Source organism: Onychostoma macrolepis, chromosome 25, assembly GCF_012432095.1.
Source record: "Onychostoma macrolepis isolate SWU-2019 chromosome 25, ASM1243209v1, whole genome shotgun sequence".
In the NCBI taxonomy this organism is placed as follows: Eukaryota; Metazoa; Chordata; class Actinopteri; order Cypriniformes; family Cyprinidae; genus Onychostoma; species Onychostoma macrolepis.
Genome location: NC_081179.1, coordinates 22208227 through 22223455, shown reverse-complemented (window position 1 = coordinate 22223455; position 15229 = coordinate 22208227). Strand labels below are relative to the sequence as shown.

At 36.6% G+C, this 15229-nt stretch overlaps 1 protein-coding gene across 1 annotated transcript in view; it reads left to right on the top strand.

Annotated features, from left to right (window-relative positions):
- lrrk2 (leucine-rich repeat kinase 2) overlaps nucleotides 1–15229 on the top strand; it is a 46841-nt gene that overhangs the window by 2643 nt on the left and 28969 nt on the right. The window contains exons 4-19 of the mRNA XM_058767081.1: nucleotides 253–341; nucleotides 781–918; nucleotides 1689–1823; nucleotides 1920–2051; nucleotides 2150–2269; nucleotides 3306–3475; nucleotides 3580–3653; nucleotides 3925–4031; nucleotides 6347–6476; nucleotides 6566–6690; nucleotides 6871–6998; nucleotides 8458–8602; nucleotides 8918–9057; nucleotides 9147–9275; nucleotides 9348–9518; nucleotides 13891–14155. Coding sequence (XP_058623064.1) covers nucleotides 253–341; nucleotides 781–918; nucleotides 1689–1823; nucleotides 1920–2051; nucleotides 2150–2269; nucleotides 3306–3475; nucleotides 3580–3653; nucleotides 3925–4031; nucleotides 6347–6476; nucleotides 6566–6690; nucleotides 6871–6998; nucleotides 8458–8602; nucleotides 8918–9057; nucleotides 9147–9275; nucleotides 9348–9518; nucleotides 13891–14155 — 2198 coding nt within the window. The remainder of the gene's footprint in view (nucleotides 1–252; nucleotides 342–780; nucleotides 919–1688; nucleotides 1824–1919; nucleotides 2052–2149; nucleotides 2270–3305; nucleotides 3476–3579; nucleotides 3654–3924; nucleotides 4032–6346; nucleotides 6477–6565; nucleotides 6691–6870; nucleotides 6999–8457; nucleotides 8603–8917; nucleotides 9058–9146; nucleotides 9276–9347; nucleotides 9519–13890; nucleotides 14156–15229) is intronic.

Here is a 15229-nt window from a genome sequence, read left to right as displayed (position 1 = left end):
TATAGGTGGTTTAATAACTGATAGATTGAATAGAATTTGGAATGTCTCCTATAGAGGAGGAAGAGGTAACATAGGTAGCAATTTTGTAATTATTTTTTACTTTTTTTTAGTATTTAGATAAACAACTGAAGTTGGTTGTAACACACCATGGTGTCATACTGCAACTGATTTTTGTTGAAATTCATACGGTAAATTCATTGCTGCTATCCATGTTCAGCAGGTTTATGCAAGCGTTTGCATGTTTGTTCATAGGCAGATTCTTAAGGTGCTTTCAAAATATCGTAATGACTGCAAGATGATGATGGTGAGCCTGAGAGCTCTGTCTCTCCTACTGAAGTCAGGTAAGACTTGCTTTTAAATAATGTTTATATGTACTGATTATAAAACTAGTATGGTGCTTTGGGTCCAAAAGCATTTTTTTCCAATTCATTTAATCTCTGTAGGGATTAAAAAAAGTTATTTCATAAAAATTTGAACCAAAACAGTTAACAAGGAAACAATACTGTGTACCTAACATATTTTATGAGGCAACAAACTACTTGTTGCTATAAGCACTGCAAATGACACAATCAATTAAGAAAATACATTAAGACAGTACACTATACTATTATGGATATTGAGAAAACATCTCATACATGCAAGCCATCTTATTATGAATAGTCCACATTTTCCTTACACAAACCTAATTATGATTATAGATAAACATGTGTCATTTTACTTGAGGTGCATTTTTCTGCTTTCCTGAAGTGAAACAAGATTTTTTTTTTTTTTGTGGGTCAGATGAGATTGTGATGCAGGTTCTAGATGAGGAGGAAGTGGACGTGTTTTCCTTGGTTCTGGAGGCCATGAGGTCATTTAATGACAAAGAAGAGGTTCAGCTACAGGGATGTGCTGCTCTACAACTACTGCTGCAAACAGGTAACAGTGATTTGTTACAAATTTCCTTTGAGTACGCACAATAGTAATACAGTGCCCTGTGATTTCTGCGGTGAGGAAAAATGGCGAATTGCAGTTTTGTCTACTACATACTCAAGCACACTTGATGCTTGTGTTTTCAGTGTCTTCTATTTCACTATATGAGGACATGAACACATGAACTTCATCTCCAGAGCTTCTCTGAGAGTCACTTCACCAGCTTTACACCCTTTCATTTGATTAAACTTTCTCCAAATACACACAGAAAATTAAAGATCTTCACTACAACCTGCCAAAATAAAAGTTCAGTTTAACTGAAAGAAATTAGAAAAGAAAGTTATTACTGTTGGACAGCAGAATTTACTTCTCAAAGTCATAATAACAATACTAATATTGCAGCTTGTATAATATTTTTAAGAAATATCACACACATTTTTGTGCATGTTTTAATTTAAACTGTAAAGCACTCTGTTTACAAAATATGAAAGGAAGTGTTCAAATTGCATTACATTTTCAAATTTTTATTTATGGTTTATTTTGATTACTACTGTTTTTGATAAATCTGTATCAAATAAAACAACACAGAATTGAGAAAAAATTAAACCATTTAAATGGAATCCAGAAAAATGAAAACCAAAAATACAGACCTTAAAAATTAAGCAGAATTTGGGAAAAAATAAAATACATTCCACAGGGCGCTAGTAATAGTGATGCTTTCATTAGCAAACCCTACTTATGTTAATTTCTGTCTTATTAACCTGCTTGATTGTCAGTTTCTGATGCTCATCTGGTGGAGTTCATTGAGAACAAGGACCATGAGGTGGTTTTGGATGCGCTCAGGCGGTTCATGGACAGTGAGAATGTGGTACTGCAAGCTCTGAGGGTCCTCATACCACTGGCTGCTTCAGGTATAACACACTTGGAATTACAGAATATATTAAATGATACTATTAAACTATATTATTACAAGTACTATTAAATAAGCTTCTTTTTCTTGAGTCTAGCCAGCAATATTGAGATTCTGATGTCCAAACACGTTAAATGCTACAGTCTGCTGTGTCAGGCTATGGACATGTGGCTTGACTCGGAGGCCATACAGGAGACTGGATGCTGTTTGTTACAGAAATTCACATCGGGTGAGCCCAGGTCAAAGGTCATGATGAAACGATGTTCTCGTAACTTTTAGAAAGTGGTTAATTTTTGAGTCATGTTATGTCTGTTTGGCATTTAACAGAGAGTTATTATAACATACTGGTGCTGAATGGTGTCCATAAGGTGGCGGTGAAAGCGTGTGTCTCTTATCCTGCGAATGCCACAGTGCAGACCACTGCCCTCTCCTGCCTGAGCGCGCTCGGTGAGTCAGTATGAACATGCTAGTGTTGTATAAGTTGAGAACCTGGCTCTCCACTGGATCCCTTAGAGCCCATATTTAAGGTGGATCAACAGAGTGCAATTTTTTTTTTTTTTATGATTGTTATTTGTCATAAAATGGACATGACTGACAGTACCAACTGGGCACTTTAAGTGAGCAGTCCATGACCATTTTGACTTCCTCTGAAGTTCAAAAAGGCCTTCTGCTGATGTTGGCAATGTTTTGCTTGGAGGAATCAGAGTGGCTGGGCAAAAGTGCAAGATTACTCCAGAGTAATTCACCAAGGCTGCATTCATTTGATAAAAAAAATACAGTGAACAGTAATATTGTGAAATATTTACAATTTAAAATTACAATTTTCTGTTTCAACAGTTTTTAAACTGTAATTTATTTCTGGGATCAAAACTGAATTTTCAGCATCATTGCTCCAGTCTTCAGTGTCACATGATTTGCTGCTCAAGAAATGTTTCTGATTATTACGAAATAATATCATTTTGGTAAACTACCATTCAAAAGTTTGGGGTAAGATTAAAAAAGAAGAAAATAATACTTTTATTTAGTAAGGATGAATTAAGTTGATCCCAGTAAAGACATTTATAATGTTACAAAAAAAATCTCTTTAAAATTAATGCTGTTCTTTTAAACTTTCTATTCATCAAAAAATCCTATAAAAGGTAACACAGTTTCCTCAAATATACTGAGCATCAAAAAACTGTTTTCAGCATTGATAATAATAAGAACCCGTTATTAATAACGGAGCGCCAATAATAATTGAGCACCCAATTAGCATATTAAATAGATTTCTGAAGGATCATGTGACACTGAAGACAAGAGTAATGATGCTGAAAATTCAGCTTTGATCACAGGAACAAACTGCATTTTTAAATATATTAGAGTAGAAATTAATTATTTTAAAATGTGATATTATTTAACATTTTACCGTTTTTACCATTTAAATTTAAAAAAACTTTTTTTGAGCTCCATACAGTACTAATGTTTTTTTGTTGTTGTTTCTCAGCGGAGTGTATTGTACAGAATGAAGGGCTGGACAAAGAGTGGAACGAGGAGGACGAGGCGGATCAGAAAGTTCTGGTAAAGAAAGAAGCCACTCAAGGAGAGGAGATGCTTATCTGGAGAGAGGCCTGTTATACAGCTTTAGAGAGACATGCTGACCATGCTGCAGTGCAGGTGACACATGACATGCTTTAACCTGCAATACTGAAAAGATCTTATCTCATTCTTTTGCTTTTACTATAGTGAATATTTAACTTTCTTTCCCATCATCCAATCAGGAAGCTGCATGTTGGGCTTTAAACAGCTTGCTGCTTCATTACCACTCATTCAACCACGTGGAACTGGAAGGAAGGTTAGCATTCCTTCATATTCTGTGCAATATATTTTGTCCAAAAGTCCTCTTATAATTAGAGACCGAGAGCAATATTATTGAAATAAATAAATGACTTCTGTTATGATTGGCTAACCTCTGCATACTAGCACAGTTATGACTGTCATCATCAGGCAGTTCAGGTTGCTGAATACTGAATATGCAATGATATTTAAATGTAGTCTGTCAAATGTTAATGAGCTCAGGTTGAGATGCCGTAACTCTGTAGATTTGGTTTGTTTCTGTCCCACAGGCCTCCTCTTCATTCTCTCATTATGGCTGCCATGCTTTTGCATTCATCCAGTGTGGAGGTTTTCCAAGCTGCTTCCTGTACACTACGCACACTAATACAGCACCACAGTAAGTTCCTACTGTGTTTGAAAAGTTTGTAAACTACATTTTAAATAATTATGTTTTAATAATCTTTTGACGTGCTTTAAAAAAGTAACCTTATTTTGATATGTTGACTAACATACTAAAGCACATGTAAAATTCTTGATTATAATTTTGACTGTAGTGTATTATTCAATATTAGGTAATGCATTTTAAATGTGCAAAATTGCAACTTCATTAATTCAGTTAAGTTTCAATAGAAATTGCATTAAAGTATATTTAAGTCTACCAAAAATACTTGTCGGTGCATTCAGCAGTGCACTTCAACCATATAATACTAGCACTTACCTGATCTATTCTATTCTATTCTACTCTACTTCTTTTGCGCTATACTGCGGAAAAATATTTTCTTAGTATTTTTGTGTTGTTTTCTATACTTCACATATCTAAACATTTTTGAATCAAAATAAATGTACTTGAGAAGCAAAATGACTTAAGATGTGTGTTGGAAGTGTGTGTACGCATCCATCCTATAATGCTAAAAATCCACTCAATGTTTTTTTTTTTAAATCCCTATTTTGAGATCCCATTTCTCAAATCAGGCTGTTCTGAGACTCCTGTCAGAATGATGTAGTTCTGTACAGGCCCCTCCCACGATAGTTGATTGACAAGACCGTCTTACCTTATGCCGAGTTCACACTGCACGATTTTAGCCCGATTTTTCACTCGCCGACAGGTTTTGATAAATTGCCGACAAATCCCCGAAATCTGAGGCAAATCGGTGCTCGTTCACGCGAGTGACAATCGCGCAGTGTGAATTATCAAAGACGCGATCTTAGAGAATTGCAGATGCGTCACCAACGCCCGTGAAATATTTGGCATGCTAAATATCTGGAGCTGTCGGCGAGTCACAATCACGCTGTGTGAAATGATTTCTGACTGAAAACTACTTCAGCCAACGAGAGAGCAAGATACAGGGCAGAGGGAAGTTCGGGGAGGAGTTATAGACCAGAATATCAGTATTTTAATAGATATATACAGTTATATCATACAGAAACAAGCACAAACATTTGCTTGACCAGCCGCAACATCAACAGTTACTGCAAAATTATTATTTACCTCTCTTTGCAGAACACAATCCCTGTTCCCTGCATCTCCCTCCTGTATAATCTGTTTTTCTTTTTGTAGCTGGAAATTTGCGCGCAGACAATTTGCAGGCTATATTTTTTTTTAATACTTCCAGTCTTGCTCAAGAACTCCGGTCTGACGCATGCGGGTTCTCGCGTTATTTCCTTCTTGCGTGTGTTTTGTTGTGAAACGTAGTTTGCGGATCAGACAGAGTTGTCGGCGATTCTTCCTATTGTGAAATCATGCAATATGAAAGCCCCTGTCGCCGATCCATCGTGCAATATGAACACAGCAGTGACTGAATTCTACCCTAGATAGTCACGCAGTGTGAAAACAACGGTGATCCGTCGAGTTTGAAAATCGTGCAGTGTGAACTCGGCATTAGACCCGCCCTGAGTGAGCTGTCATCATTCCGCCATTGTGTCGACTTCGGTGCAGGGGAAGACAAGAATGTCTCCGATTAAGTGATTGAGGTGTTTTGTTGTTGGATGTAGTAATGAATATAGCAGTCGTCATTTACTCCCGACATCTGAGCCGCTGAAGACGCAGAGGATTAACGTTACTTTTGTTTTGAAGTGAATGCGTTTTCGCGTCTATGTTCGCGCAAATCATTCATGATCCAACTTCATCTACAGAAGAAGTGAGTATAAGGGTTTTTTTAATGAATCTTTGCAAATTGCCTTTCCTAATAACATGCTAATTAGCCAGTTTTGCGGCTAAAGTAAACAGTACTGCTCGTTACCCCATGGAAGTGAGGGGCGGGGTCAGCAGAGCTCATTAGCATTTAAATCAATATGGACTATAATGGCTTGCTAAAAACAGAGCTGATTTTGACTGGGTAAAAAAGGTGTTTTTTACACTACCATTGACAAATTTGAACCAAAGTATGTTATAGACTTTTCATTAAGACCCTAAAGAATCATATCAACTTATATCAAATGGGCATCTGATGACCCCTTTAAGAATAAAAAAATCTGCCAATGAGGAAAGAAAAATAATTTTTTTAGGAAAATAATATTTTTATATAATATTAATAACATATTTTTCAGGAGACAAGACTTAATATCTTAAGTCCTTTTGCTTCAAAAGTAAATTCAAGAATTTGTAGATATTTGTACTAGAAAACAACACAAAAATATTAAGTAAGAAAGTCATTTTTTTGCAATGTAGGGATGTGTCTCAGAAAACGATCAGCTTGTGTTTTTGTACTTCAGGTAGGCTTAGGGCTCTGCTGCTGTCACATGGCATTCATGTCAACATTGTGCAACTGATGCGGAAACACGGGAGCTCCAGCGCTGTGTGTGAAAGTGCCTGCAAACTGCTTCACACACTCTTCCAGGGAGCGTAAGCACACGCAACTCCCACATCTGATCAGTTATGTGACATATAACAGACAAAAACACAACTGAAATCATAATTTTACTTCACTCCAGGAAGGCCAGTCTAGATGATGCGACCCTGATTCTCGGTCAGATCCTGACTGCTCTGAAAACACATAACTTCATTCCTGAAGTTCAGCTGGAGGGTCTCAGAGCGAGTTTAGTTCTTCTCAGCCCAGGTAGAATGTCTGCTTCCTGCCTCTTGTTTTATTGGAATGAATCTGCAAACATTGTGTTTTTAATTCATTAATGGAATAGCTGAAAAAATGACTCGCCCTCATATTGTTCCAAATTTATTTTGGGTGAACTACAATGCCTACATACATAATGTCTGACTCTTTGCCTTCTTTTGTGTGCAGACAGGCGTTTAAGAAAACATGGCACCTCAGTGCCGGATCCTGACACAGTGGACGTGTCCCTGCAGGTGCTGAAGAACCAGTGTGTTCTTGAGGGAGCTCATACTGTCTATCTAGAGGCACTTAATAGGGTAAATGCTTTGTTTCTTAAAAGCTAAAATAGTTCTGTAATTCAACATGGACGATAATGCTAAGTCTTGTGCCCAAAGGGCACCTAATATGCCTCTTTTTACAAGATGTAATATAAGTCTCAGGTGTCCCTAGAATGTGTCTGTGAAGTTTCAGCTCAAAATACTCAAAATAAATAATCAATTTGGTTTTGATTATCATGTCTATCACACTGAAATCATGCGTGTTAAACCATATTAATTTAAATTTCTGATATACGGTTTTCTGAGCGCACACATCCGAAGTGAACGCACAGAAAGCGGCTGTCACACGTCCTAAACTAAGCTCTCTTTCATGTCTTATTATGCTTAAACAGTCAAATACATGCACGTGTATGTTAAAAACACACATAAGTTACAAAAACAGTTATGTCTGTGAAGGTAAACAGCTGGGAAAGAAATTGCATGTTTATACATGGCGGATTGTGTATGGCTCATTTAGTCTTGGATAATACGGCAGTGTCCGTCAACAGTCGTGGGCGGGGCTTGTAAAATGTGACATCACATTTTACAGTTTCTATAAAATGTTCTGAGACACTGCTTATGATTTATGGGGATTAGAAACGGGTGGATTTCTGTCATTTATAGGGTGGTTGTGTACACACACTGCCAACACACATTTATGTTCAAACAACATGTAAAAGTGAATTTTGCATAATAGGTGCCCGTTAAACCTGAAGTGTGTAATTTTTTTTTAGACGTTAAAATATTTTTCTTCTATCTCAGCTTAATATGCAGAAACAACTAGTGTATCACCACAACAAATATGATTTAAACAATAAGACTTTAAATTAAGGGACAGTAAAAAAATAAAAAAAAATCTTCAATTCTGTTGATGAATGAAATTAATGAATATTTGAAGAGCTCATTTGCAAAAACCGATAACTCTGTTTTTATAAATTTTCAAAAATCATGTAATTTCATTGTGCATTCCAGTTAATCTCAGTAATCTAAAAATACAGCTAACTAACACAATAAAACATGATAACATAATAATACAAAAAATTTAAAAACATGATTTTTGAAAAGTTATCTGATTTTGCAAATAAACTCTTCATTTGTGGTTTTGAAACAACATGAGAATGAGTACCATAACTGATGACTGAATTTTTATTGCTTGGAGGTGAGTTATTCCATTTATATAAGAACTGCTTTTAAACCCTCTCAAATGCCTCTCCCCATAGACATCCATAGCAATTTCATTACTGTAAACAGTATATTTTTGAATAAATAAATAAAGGATGAGTCAAAATAATTTTCAGGGGAAGTCAACATTTTGCCTGAAATGCTGTCTATAGAATTAAACTTATATTGGGTCTGTAATACTCCTTGTAGGAAAGAATTGGACTTTAATCAGGTGATTTAAATTTAAAATGTAAGTTCTGTAAATGTGGTGAGTGTTTCATTTGATATGTGTGTTTAGTTTATCAGTAGTGAGGAGATTCAACAGTGTGGACTTGGTGTACTCTCGGCACTAGCCGACAGTTCTGGAGCGGTTGACCTCATGTGCCAGCAGGGGGCGATAGATACGGTTCTTCATACGCTGCAGATGTTTCCACAGGAGCGTGGTGAGTGCATTTACCTTATCATGACTGAAGATCTTCAGCCTTCTAATCCAAGGCAGACTTTTGAATGTCGACATAAGGTCTGGTCCACATTGCTGCATATTCTTGACAAAAACCAACCACTGTTCAGGCATTCACACAGAACACATTTTTGTGTTCCACTACGCTGCTTTTCCATTGATGAAGTAAATGGACATGTTTGACCGTTGTGATCTTGTCTCACATATTGTGTGATGACGTTTAATGCACTGCACACTATTGGGTATGTCAACATTTGTGCACAACTGTATATTAACTGAAAGTCATTACCCTTTGTAGATGTTCACTACTGGGGTCTTAGTCTTCTGTTTCACCTCATCTCTAAGAAGAAGCTCTCTCGTATGATGGTGCCTGTACTGGCATCAGTTTTGGTCAGCTCAGTACGGCAACACAAGGAGGACGCAGTCATGCTACTAAAGGTAGCTCACTACAGTTATTACCAGTTCAAAACAAAAAGGGTGGTTGTTTTTGATGTTTTGTTCCTAACAGTGTGCGTTTTGGTTATTAGGGTTTCCAGGTTGTGTGGAAGTTGTTGGACACCTGCTCGAGTGCCGCAGCATGGCTGCAGAAAGAAGCCTTCGAGAAAGACATCTTCCAGATCCTGCGGGAAAATATGGCAGAACAGTGCAGAGATCCAGTAAGAAAATGAAACCAAAAGTTCTGTCGAAAATGCAAGATCTCCTGATAAATCCTACATGTTCCACTTCAGTTGCAGGCAATGAGTTGCCTGTGCCTGTCTAAGATGGTGGCGGACAGTGAGATCATGTATGCCCTGTTGGAGAGAGCATGTGAGGATGGTGACGTGGACATGGCAGAATGTCTCATCCTGCTGGGCGCTGACATCAACAAGAAAACAAAGAGCGATTCGCTCATATATCAGGTGTGATATATTACCCTTTATTCCTTAACTGTTAAAGGAATAGTTCACCAAAAAATATATATAATTTGAAGCATATAAAAGCATAATTTGCTCACCCTCAAGCCATCCTAGGTGTGTATGCTTTTATTTTTTCCAGACAAACACAATTGGAGTTATATTAGATAATATCCTGGCTCTTCCCAGCTTTGTAATGGCAGCTTGGTTTTTGAAGCTCCAAAAAGCTCATCCATCCATCATAAAAGTAATCCATACAACTACACTGGGTTAATGAATGCCTTCTGAAATGAATCGATGGGTTTTTGTAAGACAAATATCCATATTTAAAACTTTGTAAATTATGATCACTGGCTTCCTTAACTTCTGTACGCGCATTCACAGGAGAGTCGAGTTATGACATTTAATGTAGGATGTAGGCATAGTGGAAACTAAGGTGAGAATTGACAAATGCGGAAGTGCATTATAATTTTATTACAAATCTACATTATAGCCAAAACAACTCTTTTACAACTCACTCCAAAGAGATGTGTCAGTTCTCAACTTAGTTTCCGCTATACCTATGTTCTATGTTAAACATCATCTAATCTAATCTATCTGTCTCTCTGATAGATATGTATGGCTAGACTTAAACCTTTCAAATGTTTTCAAGTTTTTTAAAACTACTTGAAACTTTTAACCAGGCTTATATTTTATATTTTATTCAGGAAGCCTGACTAACATTGTAACTGAACTTTGATTGCCATTCCTAGCAGTGAAGAACGTGTTGCTGTGTTTTTAAAAATTTTTACCTTTATTTATAAAGCGCTTTATACAATACAGATTGTGTCAAAGCACATTTACAGTGTTAAACAGGAATAATGCAAAACTGACAGTGTGTGCGAATTGGTTTTGCGAATTGGTGCAAAACTGACAGAGTGTGTCTGCCTCCCGAACAACGCTAGGTAGATTGTCAGAGAGTTTGTGCGCTAATTAGGAAAGCAGATTAGATAGCTGCTGAATTTTGGACCAGCTGGAGTTTGTTTATTAAGCGCGAAGAGCAACCACCCAATAAAGCATTACAATAATCTAACCTAGAGGTCATAAACACATGAATTAACGTTTCGCCATTTAACATTGAGAGCATAGGTCGTAATTTATATATATATATTTAAGATGGAAAAATGCGGCTTTACAAATGCTAGAAACATGAATTTCAAAGGAAAGATTGCTATCAAATAACACACCTAGGTTCCTAACTGATGACAAAGAATTGACAGATCAGCCATCAAGTGTTAGACAGTGTTCTAGATTATTACATGCAGAGGTTTTTGATACGATAATTAACACCTCTGTTTTTTCACAATTTAGCTGTAGGAAATTACTAGTCATCCAGTTTTTAATATCAGCTATGCATTCCGTTAGTTTTGCAAATTGGTATGTTTCGTCTGGCCACAAAGAAATATCGAGCTGAGTATCATCATATAACAGTGAAAGGTAACACCATGTTTCCTGAGGATATCTCCCAAGGGTAACATGTAAATCGTGAAAAGCAATGGTCCTAGTATTGAGCCTTGAGGTACTCCATACTGCTCTTGTGATCGGTATGATACCTCTTCATTCACTGCTACGACTTGATGACAGTCAGATAAGTAAGATTTTAACCATGCCAATGCAATTCCATTAACGCCAACATGATTTTCTAGTCTATTCAAAATGTTGTGGTTTATAGTGTCAAAGCCAGCACTAAGATCCAGTAGCACTAATAGAGAGATACAACCATGATCGGATGATAAGAGCTCTCATTTATAACTTTGATGAGAGCATTCTCAGTAATATGATACAGCAGTGGCGTGCACAAGGGGCTCGAGCCCCTGCCCCTTTGAGATCCGACGGTAAAGTGCTCTTGCGGTCCGGTGCCCCTAGTCTGCGATTTCTGCCAAGAGTAGGGGTGTTCGATATAAAGATTTTTGATCGTGGACTATAAAAATGTCTCCACGATTTGCTTTTTTGAAGAAATATCGTAGTATCGTACTTCAGCGCGCATTCTATCAGCTGCAGTTCTGGCGCTGCCGTCTCTATATACTATACAACGCCACATACATTCAGTGTTAACTCAGCGGTAGAGTTACTCTCACAGGACACTGCACTTATTCGCAGTCACCAAAAGTACATTCTCTGCATCTGCTTCAAAGACTTACTGGTTAAACGATTCACTCAGTGTTCTGTTCTGACGAGTGCCTTTTCTGAGCACATACACCCAAAGCCCGTCAAACAGCGCCTGATTACTGAACTAAGTTATGTTTTGTGCTAATACTGTCAAAACACACCAGGTTTATGTATAGACTCAGTTGGTTATGTCTTAAATGAAGGTAAACAGCTGAGAGAAAGGCATGCGTGCCTCTATATTAGATGCGTGCAGGTCTTAAAGGGACAGTACTAAACATGCTGCCGACAGTATTTAAAGGGATAGTTCACCTTAAACTTGTAATTCTGTCATTATTTACTCACTCACATGTTGTTCCAAACCTGTATTAATTTCTTTCTTGTGCTGAACACAAAAGAAGATATTTTGAAGAATGTGGGTAACCAAACAGTTGCTGGTTCACATTGACTTTAACAGTAGGAAAAAAAATAAATACTATAGAAGTCACTGTAGACCAGCAACTGTTTGGTTTTCCACATTCTTCAAAATAACATTTATTTTCAGCAGAAGAAACTCGTTCAGGTTTAAAACAACTTTTGAGTGAGTAAATGAAGGTAAAAAAATCAAACACTAGTCTATTTTAATTTTGGGGTGAATTATTCCTTTAATGTTAATAAAACACCAAACACAAAGAGAAAAATCACTCACTACTCTTGACTGAAAAACTTTAATACAGTTGCTTTAATAGGAATCAATCTATATAGTGTTTTATTTTTATATTTGTTCATTCAATTTCTTGAATGCTCCTGCTAAATACATCTATTGTAGACTACCTGAAAATAAAACACTGTTTATTTTATTTGTATATTATGTGTATTTGTAATGTGTATCTTTGCTCTCATTTTTTAATAACAAAGATAAAATAATGACAACGATTTTTATCTTCACCTACTTTGGCCTAAATATCCGCCATACTTTTTTATATTTTGTTACCTTGAAAGGCTTTGTCTTTATAGTAGGGAAATTAGTCTGGCTGTACTGCTCAAACAGCTTGCAAAATAGAAAATCCAACATGACAAAGAATTGTGATAATAAAAAAAATCCCATTTTTTGCCATATCGCTCACCCCTAGCTGAGGGGGACCAAACCCATACATTTTCTATAGGGTTCAGGTCAGAGGACTGCAATGGCCAGTAGAAGCTTGGTTTTGTGCTCAGTGACCCATTTTTGTGTTGTTTTTGAGGTTTGTGTTGGAATATTGTACGGTTGGAAGATCCAAACATGCCTCATTATAAGATTTCTAACAGAGTCAGTCACTTATTGATTTTTTTTATCTGTTGGTATTTGATAGAATCCATGATACCATGTGTCTAAACAAGATGTCCAGGACCTCCAGCAGAAATATAGGCCCACAACATAAAAAATACAGCAGTATATTTCATTGTACACATGGGGTACGTTTTATCCCTGTGTTCACCAAACCCATCTTGAGTGTTTGCTGCTAAAAAGCTAATTTTTTAGTTTCATCTGACCGTAGAAGCCAGTCCCATTTGAAGTTCCAGTCGTGTATGATAACTGAATATGCTGGAGTTTGTTTTTGGATGAGGTAGGAGAATTTTTCTTGAAATCCTCCCAAACAACATGTGGTGATGTAGGTGCTGTTGGACAATTTTTTTTTAAGGTTTTCTGACCCCGAGACTCAACTATTTTCTGCATTTCTCCAGCTGTGGTCCTTGGAGAGTCTTTAGCCACTCAAACTCTCCTTCTCACCGTGCATTAGGGTAATATAGACACACGTCCTCTTCCAGGCAGATTCGTAACATTTTATGTTGATTGGAAATTCTTAATTATTGCCCTGATGGTGGAAATGGGAATTCTTAATTATTGCCCTGATGGTGGAAATGGGAATTTTCACTGCTCTAGCTCTTTTCTTAAAGCCACTTCACTAATTTGTGAAGCTCAATTATCTTTTGCTGCACATCAGAAATATATTCTTTGGTTTTTCTCATTGTGATGGATGATTAAGGGAATTTGGGCTTTGTTTTCCCTCCTATTTATATTTCTGTGAAACAGGAAGCCATGGCTTTATATAGGGTATAACATACATGTTGTTGGTTTAGATGATTTAACAATTTATACAATCATTCCTCTCCTATAGCAGAGAATGAGTGGAATTGTTCCTCACTGATGCAATACTGTAGCTGACGGCTGCACGGTTGCAATTTTACCTCTAATAGTGTTGTGGTTGTGCAGGTTTGTGATCGGGGGCCTCCTCTGGTTTTGCTGGAGCTGCTGGTTTCTGCAGGTGTTCATGAGCAGCAGTTACGTGGAGCTCTGAGCGTATGTGTCAGGAAGGGTGATGACCCTGCAGTCACCCTCCTCCTCGCCCGTCTGGGGGTGGACCACACCAACAACGCCCTGTGTCTCGGGAGCTTCCACCTCGGAAAAATGAAGGCGACGTGGCTCAGCGCTCTTCTCTCTGAGCGCAAAGCTCAGACTCCAGTCAACAAGAAAAACAGTGAGTCTGTTCACATGATCTGGCAGTTGTCATGTATTTGACATACATGTTCTGGAGCCATGACCACTTTTACTTCAGTCTGGCTTTGTTTTCTTTATGACAATTTCAGAAAATTTCTTCAGTAGAGATTGCCTCGAACTAAAGCAGTTTTGAGAATAATAATAAAAAAAAAAAAACAGTTTAGAATATCAGAAAAAAAGGATAAAACATTTTATTCTCTATCACACCCCAAAAGTAACGTAAAGTACATAACTAGCAAAGTATTTCATGCTTTTAAAAACAGTATTTATTATGAAAATAATAACCTTTACATGAATATACTTAAGTTTGACTGAATGTAATATTTTTGGATACTTAATTGCACATGTATGCAATTAAATTAAAATATGTTAAATTTGTGTTAAATGCTAGTAATAGCTGAACTTTATATTGTTTTTTGAATACTTAAGTTGGACTTAATTACATTTTATATGTAATTCCATAATTCTATTGTCTTAGAAATAAAATGTACTGCCAAATGTACTGATAAGTATTAGTAAACTAAAATATAACTTAATGTAATTTCTATTGAAAATTGTATGCCATGTAATTAAATATATATTTTTAATTACACATTTCTAGTAATGAAGTTGCAGTTCAGTACATTAAAAATCTAAATCTGTAACTTGAAATTTTGTATCGAATAACACAGTGGAGGTAAAATTTTAGTCAAGTTTCTTCCCCCAAGCAATCCATCTCATGAACACTTGACATTAAACGTGGAACACACAACACTATTATACATTATTTACCACACATACTTTTTTTTTTTTCATTTCAAATTTGCACATATCAGACCTGTACACACATAATTGTCTATATTATATATTGTGTTTTTTTTTTTTGCTATTCTGTACATTGCCTATTTGTATAGTAGTCTTTTTTATCTGTGTCCTGTTCTGTTGCTGTCTTTCTGTTGCACTGTAGAGCTTCTTAACAAATTCCTCGTATGTGTAAACATACCTGGCCAATAAAGCTCATTCTCTCTCATTCTCAAGTACTTTACATGTTCTTTAGTATGTTAGTATGCATTTC